The sequence below is a fragment of the Heloderma suspectum genome, chromosome 1 (assembly GCF_057233095.1).
Source record: "Heloderma suspectum isolate Gila_16-S chromosome 1, 16-S_ref, whole genome shotgun sequence".
In the NCBI taxonomy this organism is placed as follows: Eukaryota; Metazoa; Chordata; class Lepidosauria; order Squamata; family Helodermatidae; genus Heloderma; species Heloderma suspectum.
In genome coordinates this window covers 37,130,441-37,143,722 of record NC_139458.1, presented here as the reverse complement: position 1 = coordinate 37,143,722, position 13,282 = coordinate 37,130,441, and the positions used below count along the sequence as shown (strand labels likewise).

General features: G+C 42.0%; 1 protein-coding gene across 2 annotated transcripts in view; it reads left to right on the top strand.

Moving 5' to 3' along the window:
- The first annotated feature begins 739 nt into the window (after window positions 1-739).
- TTC8 (tetratricopeptide repeat domain 8) overlaps window positions 740-13,282 on the top strand; it is a 47,372-nt gene continuing 34,829 nt past the window's right edge. For both annotated transcript variants that reach the window (XM_084841113.1, XM_084841106.1), the window contains exons 1-2: window positions 740-961; window positions 13,145-13,265. In XM_084841113.1, the coding sequence (XP_084697239.1) occupies window positions 848-961; window positions 13,145-13,265 (235 nt within the window). In that variant the 5' untranslated portion in view covers window positions 740-847. The remainder of the gene's footprint in view (window positions 962-13,144; window positions 13,266-13,282) is intronic.

Sequence of the window (13,282 nt, the reverse complement as noted above, 5' to 3'; positions counted from 1 at the left end):
GAGACCCAATGGACTTTATTATTTCTTGCACTGATATCCCACCTTTCTTCCAAGCAGTGCATAATAATATAAGAAGCTCCTTCATACCAAGTTAGACCATTTCTTCAGCGAGGTTTAGGATTTTCAGACGGGACTCTTTCCCAGCCCTAATCTGGAGATCCCCACCCTACCCTACCCTACCACAACCATGAAAGGTAGGCTAGGCAGAGGGATAATGACAGGCTCAAGGTCACCCAGTGCACTTCATATCCGAGTGGGAATTTGAACCCGGGTTTCCCCACTCCTGCAACCACTACACCACACTGGAGTTGTGAAATAAAATTAAATGAAGTCTCCTCGAGACAAATGCACGATTGCTCTATCCTCAGGGCAGAGATCTTGAACCTTTAAGCAGCTTCATTACAGTTCAGCCAAACAAAAACCAACAGGGGAATTTTTTCCTGTTTCTGTATGCCAGGAAAAGCTGCCCCTTCTGTATTTCTCCAACTCAGAGGAGCCCTTCCACAACCCGGCAGCACTAATTTTTCGCCCAAAGGAAGAGAAATGGGAGGCGACGCACGCAGCGGCCGAAGAGCCGTCCTTGCTGATGCTGAGAGCCTTTCAAGTCGGCCGGCCGCCTCTCCCGCTCACACAAGACGCCTGGGAAGGGCTGCGTAGCGAGCTCAGGTTCCCAGTCTCTGAAGCGTCTTTTCTTCTCAGGCAGTCGCTTAGTCGCCTATTCTTCGACGAGGACCCTGCTGTAGCGTCGCTGGGCGAAGCAAAGTTGGGACGCTGGGCCTAGGCAGAGGAGAGGAAGCGGGTGGGCATTATTTTTACCGCCGTTACTCTCTCGACCCGTCGTGCGCCGATGGGGCTGGAAATGGACCCGCTGCTCCACGCCTTGAGTTACTTCAGGCGGAGGAAGTTCCAGCTCTGCTCGGATCTTTGCTCTCAGTTGCTGGAAAAGGAACCCGGCGACCAGGTAATTAGTTGATGCAGGGCATGGTGGGCTGGCCCAGGTGGGAGCATGTGTGATGCTGGGCCGGGGGAAGGAGTAAATTTGAGCCTTGGGCAGATGCGTTAGGACCAGTCAGAATGCTCTCCTCTATACATAGAGGTCTCCTTGCTTATTTTGTGTAGAAATGTAAGACTACTTTTTGCATTTCATCACTTTGGGGCCTATGATCCAGTTCTCTCTCTCTCTCTCTCCCCCCCCCCCGTTTGTTTTTGTCTCTGTACTTGTATGGGTTTATATACACATCTACTGAGGATAACTGTTCATGCATCTGTTAAAATGTTCTCTAGTCCATGAAAGCTTATGTCACAACAGTTAATCTTTAACAGAATAGGGTCAGAGAAAAGGGGGGCATAGAAACAGACTTCTCAATCTTCCATATTCACAGGATTTTCTTTGTTATTATTAGTAACATGTTATAGGGATATTGCTTAATAAAATGCCAGTTTAATGTTTCAGTAATTATTACAGTTATTCGTATGTCTGAAGTAGATTACCTGAGCCTCTCTGCTAGGGGTCAGAGCAAATGAAATGAAAGAACAAATTTTGAAATACTGGGGAATGGAAAATACTATAAAAGCCCAATATAAACTGGTTAGTTTGTCTTTATATTGCAGAATCTTGGCGCATATAATAAAACAAGTAATTTGTAGGCACATATAAGAAATCCAGAAGAATACTAACATGATTTTATTAAGAACAAACCATATCCAAGCTATTTTGTTTCATTCTTTGATAAGGCAACATGGTCATAAAGAAAGGAAAAGTGATAGATATGCTTTAGTGAAGCATAACATTTGACATAATTTTGCATACTTTCTTATAAAGTATGGTTGAGAATAATAGACTGGAAAGAGCTATTGTAAGATGAGCAAACAACTTGTTGAAAAGTGCAAAGTGCAATAATTAATGGTATGATGTTACATTAAATAGATGTATCCAGCAGCATTCACACTGGGCCTATTCTTAGTCTGGTTCTGGAGAACGTGTTCAGAAATTATTTGGATGAAGGTGGACAGTTCACATATCAGATCTGCTAGCATTGCAGGCTGGGATAATTTGCAAGCACTTTAGATAATCATCTATGAATCTTAATTCATAATTACCTCAGTAAAAATTGGTTAGAAAGCAGCAAGATAAAATTCTCCAAAGAGAAATATAATACGTTAAGGGCCAATTCTATCCCACTGTCTTAGGGCAGGTAATGGTAGATTTAAAATAGAAAAACACAGTTAAAATATGATTAGAGTAACTAAAACATAATACAGGCTAGGAGTCCCAACTACTGGTTTGCTTTACTAAGAAATAACCCCATATTAAAAAGTCTTACATCACTTCTGAAATATGTTTGTCTTTGTGCTTCAGGAAATCTCCAAGAAGTGACAGCTCCATCATTTTGCTAGAATTACTTAGAATAGGGGTTCAGAACTTCAGGCCCTGGGGCCAAATTTGGCTCACCTGAGGCCCCAGTCTAGCTCTCCGGGGTTCCCCAGACAGCCTCACCCCTTTCCCCTGGCCTCATCCCCTTTCCCCCAACCACTTATTTGTTAGTTTCCCAATTCCCCCCCCCCATTCTAAAAGGTTGCAATGCCTCTCCTAAAGCTTAGTTACTGGCAGTAAGAGCTTTAAGCTAAAATATGCTGCTGTTGTTGCCCTCACACCTTTTGCATTTGGCTCCATCCCTTTTGTTCTTCAGCCCTCCCTACCCCCAAGAGTAGGGATGTACGAAAGTTCCACCACGGATCTCGGGGAGGCCGAATGCCAGCGCATTCGGGCCCCGAAATCGGTGACGGAACGGCCCGCCACCCCCCCCCCAGGACGGGACTTACCTGGGGCGGATCCTCCTGGCGGCGGCGGCGGCTCCGGCGGCGGCTCCAGCGGTGGTGCGGCAGCGGCGGCGGCCGGTCTTCCGACCGGCTGCCACCACCGCCATTTCCAAGTTTAAAAAAAACAAAAACAAAAAAACGTGATAGGCTACGTAAAGATTTATGTTTACGTAGCCTATCACGACTGAGTAAAAAAAAACACACGCGTATGCAAATGGCGGCGCCCATACGTTCCTTATTTTGGCACGTCTTAGTCTACGTAAACATTTACATAGACTAAGACGGCGAAAATAAGGGGAATGCAAATAGCGTAGCGTCCATAGGCGCCGCCATTTGCTTACGCACGTTTTTTGTTTTTTGTTTTTAATCAGCCGTGATAGGCTACGTAAACATTTACATAGCCTATCATGGCTGACTGCAGGGACGCAAACAGCGGCAGCTACGACCACCGCCATTTGCGTCCCTGCTAGCCAGCGGCCGGATGTCCGGCTGCTGGTGGAGCCGGCCGGCGGCTCCACAGAATCACTGCGGAGCACAGCCAGCCGGCCAGGATTCCGGGGGGGGAGGAACGGAGCGCCTCCCCCCCCAGCGAGGATTCCAGGGGGAGGGATGGAACGCCTCCCCCCGCACCATCAGCATAATCCCCGAAAGGTAAGTGATTTTCGTACATCCCTACCCAAGAGCTTCTCTAAAATGGAACTGGGTCCTTGCGCTGAAAGAGATTCGACCTTAATTGGAATAACTCTGTGACCCAGTTTGCATGTAACAGCAACAAATCGGCATGTTATCACTCCCTCTTGGCTCCTCCTGCCGGTGGGAGCAGCTAAACAACCCAGGGATTCTCTGTCCTGGGTTGTTTAGCATGACACCAAACCAGAAACTATGGCTTGTCTCTCCCACAGCAAGCCAGAGTTGGAACCCAGGTTTTAATCTTGGGTTCAAACTCAAGCTTGTCAGGAAAGAGTCAGGCTAGAGTTCCAGGTTCAGATGTCATGCTAAACAACCCAGGGACAGAGAATCCCTAGGTTATTTAGCTGCTCCCACTGGCAGGTGGAAGCAAGAGTGATCAAATACTGTGAACTAGCACGCTGGCTTGGTCACGAAAAACCAGGGTTTAAAAAAAGTGGGTTGTTATGTGCGAAGCAGGCCTATGTCGTAGTTGTCCCTACTTGGTCAGTAGACGATAACCTCAAGAAGGTACACTCATATCTTAAATTATGATGGAACAGAGACAGATGTGGTTCCTTGGGTGTTTGGGGTGAACTTTATTATGTACTTCAGAGATTGAAACCACAATTTAACTTAAAAGACAATATGCTCCCGGCAACTTCCAAACCATATAACAAAATTTCCACATTATATATTTAGAATCTGGACCTTGCGAGATTTGCAATGTAATAAACACTGAAAACAGGTTAGGATAAAGATTTAGTGCTATAAAGATACATTTTTAATATGGTAAATGTCCATGGACTACATAGAATGATTACTTTAAGAAAAAGCTGAAAGGGGAAATGTTAGACAACAGTCATGACTTTTTCCAGAAGTTCTTCAACTTAATGGGAAGTACAGTACTGGTGTGTAATTGGATTATTACTTGTAAAAGTGGGTGATGATACCGAAGTATCATTCCAAGATCAAACATGTATGTTTTTAAAAAGGGTAGAGTAGATATTATGAACAAGATTTGCCTTCTTTTGATATAGCATTGTTCATAAGTTCACATTAACGTGATATAATTTCCAAATAGATTTTAAATAAAGTATACCATTGAGAAATTATTTCTATTAGTTCTCCACAAACTGGCCATCTACTCATTCATATATACCATTTAAGGAACATTGTTCTGGATGCCTCATGGATCAGATATATCAAGCATAGATGTGTTTTGAAGTATCATCTTTAGAAAATATTTTTCTTCATATCTAAATGGTTATATTGATACTACATATATTTGATCTTTTTGAAAACAGCCTTTCATTTTAAACTATTGATTTCAAAATAGTAAGGCACAAATACATACCACTTAAGATGCTGTGCTGGTGCAGCACACAGTACAGTCCATTTTAAGTGTAATTTGTTGTATTGTAGGTCTTAAGAGCAAATTGTTAAGTGATTATTCGACACATGCACCCTCAGATTGTGGGGGGGGGCAGAGATTTCCATGTGGCAGGCTGTGTGTCTGTACAATCTACAAAAAGAGATTTTTTTTGTGTAGAGTAAAAAGAATAGCAGGCATAAAATTGGTATTTGAGATTAAAACTGAAGTTGCCACCCTAATATTTAATAGGGAGTAGGACTCATGGAACTCGGTGGGACTAACATCAAAGTAAAATAAATGAAACTACTGTGTGTGTGTGTGTGTGTGTGTGAGAGAGAGAGAGAGAGAGAGAGAGAGACAGACAGACAGACAGACAGACAGGGAGCAATCCTATGGGGATAGGCGGCTGCCTCCGAACTCAGAGGCGACTGCCTATCCAGTGTAGGCCGGGTGGAGCACGAAGGGGATCTTCTCCGCCGCACTTTGGCTGCCCTGCATTTGCAGCTAGGCGGCTGATTTCAGCTGTCTTGCCACAGCACTTCAGAGCAGGGGGGCCAGCTGGCCGTTGCATAGGAAGCATCATACTGGGCTTTCTGAAGTCCCCTGCCCCCAGGAATGCCCCGAGGAATGCCCCCTTTCCTCCTGCTCCACACTGCTCTTACGAGTGTAGAGCCAGGGACGATCCACACCGCCTACAAGGCGGTGGAGGAGGGGGCAGGGACGTGGTTTTCTGGGAACCGACCTTGGAATAATCCTATGGTCATCCAGCTGCTGTCCAGCAGCCATAGGATTGCGCCCTAAATCAACTACTAGTGCCAGAAATCACCTTCCATCAACCGCAGCAAACACATCTTGGCTTCTGTGTTTATAGCAGTAGCATGACCTAGCAAGAACATGCTTCTGTACAGCTGTCTTGGGTGATCAACCTGATTAGTTGCCTAATCTGATTATTGTTCTTTGTGTTCCCTGCCTCAAATTGACATATGGAACTAACATTGGTTTATAACACTGAAGTACACAAAAAGAAAAAAAGTAATCAGCTGTTGTTAAATTATGTAATTATGATGCATGTATTTCAATATATATAATATATATATTATATAGTTATATAATATTTAGCCCTCAGTGTTCTGATGCTTTATGAGGAAACATTAACTACTACCTCCTGCCTAACACCACATTCATTATTGATGTAACTTCCACGCGTTCTGTAGAGAAGTGATCCATGGTAAAATACTAGGAGGTGGGTGTTTGAAGAGACATCTTCTTCTCAAGGTAATTGCAGTCCAAAAATAAATGTCTAAATTCACAGCAAGAGTAGCAGTAACTAATAGAGTAGCTACAAGGACATCCCTGTTTCCAGTCTTACCTATGTATGAACTTGGTAGATGGCCTTGGGCAAGCTACTTCCTTTTACACTCCGCATCTGAATTATGGGGCTAACTGCCCTACCTTACACAGGCTGATGGTTGTTGTTCTTATAACAAGATAATGTACATGAAATTCTTGAAACTATCTATATAGTTGCTAAGCATGAGTATTACCTCTGTTTCTAGGAAATCGTTGTTGAATTTTCTTCCACACAATTGATTAATGTATAGCTGATTAAAATATTTGTCACACTTCATTATGCTTATTCTTTGGTTATTGGGCGGTATAGAAATAAATAAATAAATAAATAAAAATTCCTCATGTACTAAACATAATTTAACTCACATTTGTCTGTTTAATAATAAGAGGTTCTGCAGAAATGTTAGTGAGATTCTGAATACTTTGTTTTTGAGACTAAGTGTATGCCATTACATTATAACATGTTTAACTGAAATGTTGAAGATAGAGGAGTCTTGGGGGAGGAGGAAAATATCAATGTAATTCATGTTTTGCCCCTCTTTCCCCCCAAACTCAAATTGCATAAAACTTTCCATAACATTTCCATTACAATGATCTTTAAAACTTGGGTCACTTAATCCTAGAAGCAGATGGGCTGGGAAGGGCCTGGTTTTGTCCTGTTCATCCCAGCGAGGTGGTGTAAATAAGGGTTTTGGCATAGCCACCTCCTGCCAGGCAGCTGGAAAATGGGAGTTTAACTTAAAATATACTTTGGAGATTGCTTGTTGTTGTTTTGTTTCTGATGTAAATAAGGGTTTTGGCATAGCCACCTCCTGCCAGGCAGCTGGAAAATGGGAGTTTAACTTAAAATATACTTTGGAGATTGCTTGTTGTTGTTTTGTTTCTGACTCTTTAGAGCTTATAGTGGGACTAGAGATGTAAAATATTTGGAAATTTTGAGGCCGTGTGGGAAAAAACATTTTTTTCTGGGGGATTTGAGAAAATTTGGAAATTTTGGAAAAATTGAAAAATAGTGCTCTTTTTTTTTTTTAGTGCTCTTTACATTTCTAAAGTCTTAAAGTCACTTTGTTGCTTTAAGACAGCTGCCCCCAACCTGGTGCCCTCCAAATATTTTGGGCTTCAGCTCTCAACAGCCTCAGGCAGCATGGCCAATCGTCAGGGATGCTGGGCACTATTGTCCAAAACTTCTGGAGGCCACCAGGTTGGGGAGCGCTGCTTTAGGGAGCAATCCTACGGCTGCTAGTAAGTGGCTGGATGGCCATAGGATACGTCGGCTTCCAGGAACTGACCTTGGAGCCCGTGCTCTGAGGTCGGTTCCCTGAGAACCAACCTTCCCCCTCCCACGCTGCCTCCCAGGCAGCTCGGAACAGTCCCATGCTCAGATGAGGAGTGTGGAACAGCGAAAATGGGGTGTTCCAGGGGGCGTTCCGGGGCAGGGAAGGCAGAAATGCTGGTATGACACATCCAGTGTGTCGATCGGGAGCCGCTTCCCCCGCTCGGCCTTCCCATGGCTAGACAGCCAAAATCAGCTGTCTAGCTGCAAATGCAGTGTGGCTGAAGCCTGGAGGGGACGATCCCCTCCGCGCTTCTCCTGACCTACATTGGATAGCTGGTCACCTCCGAGTTTGGAGGCGGCTGCCTATCCCAGTAGGATTGCTCTCTTAGGAACATAAAGCAGCCTTTCTGTCCCTAAAGTTATTTATGTATGACTTTGTTTGCTCATAAAGTATCATTATATTTTAAAACTTTTAAAAGTAATTGTCTGAATAGATTAGAACTACATTAAATTACCACTACAGCATCAGAAACATAGGACCCTATATAACAAAACTCAAGCTGTCAGGAATGCACAATGGTGATTCTACTCACATGTTGGGAAACTGAGCATAAATGTCCATCAGTCGAATATACTTTTGATCAATAATTTTAATAAGGAATGAAAGAACTAACTATGCTGGGACTCTTACAGAGAGGATTAAGAATATTTTTTCTCCATGGCTTCATTATTTCCAAAAAATTTACATTTCTAGCCTTTCTATAAAATGTTCTTATTGCATAGTTTTTAGAAATCATTTTGAGGGGAGTAAAGCCTGCGTAATAAATACTTTGTTTAAATTCTAAAAGAAAATATTTCATAATCTAAAGCTGTTCAGATTTTCCAAAAATATTTTTAAAAATTCAGAAGGAATTATCCTCTGGGGAAAAAATGGGTGTTTTTAAAAAAAAAATTCTGGTTTTTTTCTGGGCCTTCACATCTCTAAGTGGGACTCTTTTCTTTATTCATAACCCTTAGTGAACCAAAAAATATAGCACTATATGACATAATTGAATAATACAGTATGTTTCCATTAAAAAATTCTATTAAAACTTCATTTTATGATGGCTAAAATGTGCAAGAGCAGCTTTTGTAGTTATCAGTCCAATAATCTTTCATTACCAGAGCCACTAAAATGATCCGGTTAACAGCATGTAAGTAACATATTATAAACAACCTCAAGTACTTCAGGAAGAGAGAGAGAGAAGTTGTTCAGCATACACACATTTATCCAATGCTCAAAATATTTTTTTCATTCAAACCAAAAAGCTGATTTACCTTCAATAATTAGTCATGGAGAGATTTCACAGGGGAGTTCACCATAGATTCTAAAGCATATCAATTTTTTTGGAAAAGTCCTTTGTTTACTTGTTCCTTCCTTTTAAGTAGCCAAACGTTAAGAGAACTGCATAACAGTTTGGTTTTTGGTGTGATCCAACAGGGCTCTTTGTTTTCTAGCAAATTTCAGGGTATGACAGAGAGACCAGATACTTTGTTTATTTTTATTTTTGGAAATAAGTGTTTGTTACTATTATGCTTCCTAATAAGTGAATTTGAATCTTGTGTATGAATTTAACCTCCAGATCAGTTAATGGTAGCTAGTTGGTGGCTCAGTTGATTGAAACCAGTATCTAACATCATGCCTTTTCCCCCTCCCTGCCCACAAAGTAAAATGGCTGCCTACCTTGTTTATACTGTTCATTCAAATACACTGTTGAAATTAGGGCTCACTAATACCAAAGGTTCTGCCCTGATTCATATGTCCACATCTTAACCAGACATCAAGAGGAAAGAAGCTTCTCAGTAGTTGCAGTGGCCACGTTGTAGATCCCTTGTAGTTTCTCCTGGGAGCTATGTCTTGACATCCTCCTTCCAACCATCTCCTCTTCCTCTCGCACTTCAGGTAAGGAGGGTGTTACATATAGACTTCACCTAGTAAACATCATGTGGTCTCAGGATAAAGTGGAGATATGGAAAGCAAAGGATATATTAAAAAATAGCTGAACAAACGCAACAAGGCAGGCCCATGGACTCTCATGAACAACAGCAGTAAAGCACAACACAACAGCAATGAAAATTCATCAAATATTCAAAATAAAAAAGTTTAAAGCAGCAAATCAAAATTACAAGTTGAATGACTTCCTAAAAAGATCTTCGCCAGTTTCTGGAAGGTCATTAATGAGGAAGTGGGGTGAGTCTCCTTTGGAGGGGAGTTCCAGAGCTTAGGTACAGCCACTGAAAAGGCCCTCTCCCTGGTCCCAGATGAAATGATCCTGGTCCCTGAAAATGATCTCAATAAGTGGGCAAGTTCTTATGGAAGAAAGTAGACCTTCAGATATCCTGGTCTAAGCAATTTCAAGGCATATGTCATCCACCAAGGCAACCAAAGCTGTCTCGGTCTCAAAACTGGGCCAAAGCTGGATTGAAAGAAAATTTGGAGTTGAGATGCCACCATACCCTCAAGCATCTTGCCAAGTAATGGAATATTAAGAGACTGGTCAAAGGATTTTCCAGTATGGTGGGACTAAGGGAGAGTTTTTTCAAAAATAGTTTTACCACAGCGTCTTTCAAACATGTAGGGACCACCACCCCTTCCTACAATGAGGCATCTACCACTCGGACCATCCACTCCGGCAGTACATCTCTGGCTGCACTTATTAGCCAGGATGGTCAAAGGTCAAGTATACACACACTTGGCCTCAGCTCTCCAAGAATCTCTTCATAATGGAAATACATCCAATTTAACTAGACAAACAGGTGTCAAAGGTACATCTGCTGGTCCTGCTGTAACTGCAGCATCTAAAATGAAATGGATATGAGTGACCTTGGGCATTTCTATACCAGCCTAAAATCCTGCATTTAAAATGGGGCTTTCTGCAGGATCACAGTTGACTCCCTTTACATGTGCTTCCTTTTTCCCTTCCCCTTTCCCCCTCCTCCCTTCTCTGAGTCTTCCATTATCTGTCATTGATCTTGCACCTCTTCTTAGCTTCTACAAAGGGCATTTAGTGCAGGAGGGTCAGGACAGGGTCAATGTGTCATGTAAAGAGCCCGCAAACTTCCATGAAGGAATAAAAGCGGGGTGTGAAGGAGCCCTTTATCTGCAAAATGCCTTGCAAATTGGTCACAGTGGGCTAGTAAACAATTCTCCCTCCACCTTGTGAGCCAAGATGTTAAAGACCTCTAACTCCTCAGAACAGCTTCTCTGGCTGGCTTTGGGTGGATGCAGTTGTGACAGAAAGTAAGATTTCTTTGGCACCATCACTGTCACAGAATAGGTGGTAATATGAACTGTGTAAATTGTGTTCGATCATATTTGTCCCAAGTCTTCTGTCAATGTCATTTCATTACTATCACTTCATCAGACCAGCAAGGAGCTAACTAAGCTTCACATCCTGGGAGAGTACATTCAGGAACAATTGTGTCAACTCCCCAAACCATTTCCCCATTCTAAAGGCTGAACAGGAGTTCAGCAGGTTTTGGATCCATCAGCCTCCTGGGGTGGATTTCCTAATAGATTCCCTACCCCTGCAAAGGTCTGGGATGCCACTGAAGCTAAACCTGACCAGGCTTGCATCGCAGGCTTAAGAACCCAAAAATTGTTTCAAAGAGCAACCGTCGCTCATTGTTGTGGCAGTGCAGCACCTTTCTATTTTGCTTTTGGAAGAGGTGAGCATCTACACTGCCATGAGGGTGAGTGATCAGGAGAAGGGCTGCAGCTCATTTTTAGACTAAAGTATGGGTTGAGGAGCTGGTTGGAAGGGGGGAGGGGACCACCTATCTCTATGTGCTTGGAGGTCCAGCAGCTGTGACAGCCACTGATACCTTGTTAAGGAGCGTAGTGCCTTGAACTAGAGTTAGGCTGTTTTGTATTGAGTTCTGAGATGGACAAATTCTTTACCTTATTCCACTCTGGCAGTTTTGTAAAACTGTACAGTACCTACCACATGTGCTATGCTGTTTATCCCTTGTGCTACTTTCAATAGGAGTGATACATTGGCATAGTTTCATATCTTCCAGGCATCTTATTTCTTTTATGTAGGTTTTTTAAAGTATGGCTGAATTGGTTATATAATTTTACTTCCAGCCACTGAACTGCCTTAAAGTACACCGCTTTCATGACTTGCTTGTTCATGTATGCCTTTGCCCCAGGGATTAATATCTGAAGCATTTGTGAGAGGACGTAGTCTGTGTTAGAGTTCCTGAAACTGTCCCTCTATTAAACTATTTGTCGGATTTTTGAAGGAGTAGGAAGACCGCTACTAGAAAATCTCTTTGCTAATCCTCTGGCTTTGAAAGATCATGGGTTTTCTTGTAATCTGGAAGGCTTCCTTTGATACTTTTTGTCTGAAATGCTTGCTTCATATTTCTTTTAGCATATATGTCTGTGGTGAATAAAAAGTCTGACTTATTTTGATTATAAATGTTTTGCTGAGAAACATATGGTGGCCTGTTCTGTGTCTAAAAGGGGGTCTCTAATTATTTTGGCAGCCCCACTTTACCATTCTAGTTCTTTTCCTTGACTTCTGTAAGGTCATTAGATTTTTATTAAGTTACCAGGAGAACATATGGAGATTGCACTCCTCTGCCCGCCCGCCCCTGCCACAGTGTTTTTCAGCCATTACTCTTTCTCTGTGCCTGGTTCTTATTAGTAAACACGATTAATGTGTGTCAGTACATGACTTCAGGACAGTCAATTTGCCACAGAGTAGAATAGTGGATCCGCAATAATTTTATATTTGGTTTGGGTATTTTTTGCAAAGATGTGTTTTCCCATGAATTCCATGTGATTCAGAGGGTGCATGTGTTGGATCTATATCTGTACCTGAGTTTTCCTCTGAGTTTCCCTCTCAAAAGGTTTCTGCACAATCCCTCCAAAACTGCATTTTGAAATGTTTTCAAACTCAAAAAGTGGGGAATTTGGCATGAGAGTTTTTTAAAATGAAAGTTGTAGGGAAATTACATAAATACACACACAGAGAGAGACCAACAGCACTTCTCCTTTTTTGAAGGCAAACTCAGACAAATCAGGTGTGTTATGTGTGTCCCTCTGGATCGTAAAATATATAAACAAATATATTTTGTATAGGATATATAATATTAATGTAAAATATGGTAAACAAAGATATTTATAAATCAAAGACCCTTGTCTAAAGCTGATACTCTGACTTACGAAGATTCTTTCCCTTTTAGTTGAGAGGGAATGTAACCTCAGCTAGAGTTTTGGGGTATATAGTATTAGGACCCTGGCAATATAGAAATGGCTCCACACTTTGTGCTCTTTACACACTTCTCTGGCTAAGTATGTAAAGCGGGCATCAATCTTCAACCCTCTAGCCTTCGCACATGGTACTTTCTATTTCTTACTCTTGTATTGCAGCAGGCAAGAATCCAGCCAGTGTTCACTGTGTCCTAATATCCCACCATTACATCTTCTTTTATTCCTTCCTCCTCATCTGCAATCAGATCTGTTGCTGGGCTGCCTCCATCATATGTTTGTCCTGTTCAGTTTGATAAAAAAAAAAAAAAATACTGAAGCCTGCTGATGTTGTATTTTCAGCATTTCATAGATGTTTCTGGTTGTTGAATCTTGGTTCCTCTCTTTATCTGTGATCCAGGCTGCTTGGTGTTTGAAAATACGAGCATTAACTGAAATGGTTTATGTGGATGAAATTGATGTGGATCAGGAAGGCATTGCTGAGATGATGCTTGATGAAAATGCAATTGCACAAGTTGCACGTAAGCTACATTTATAG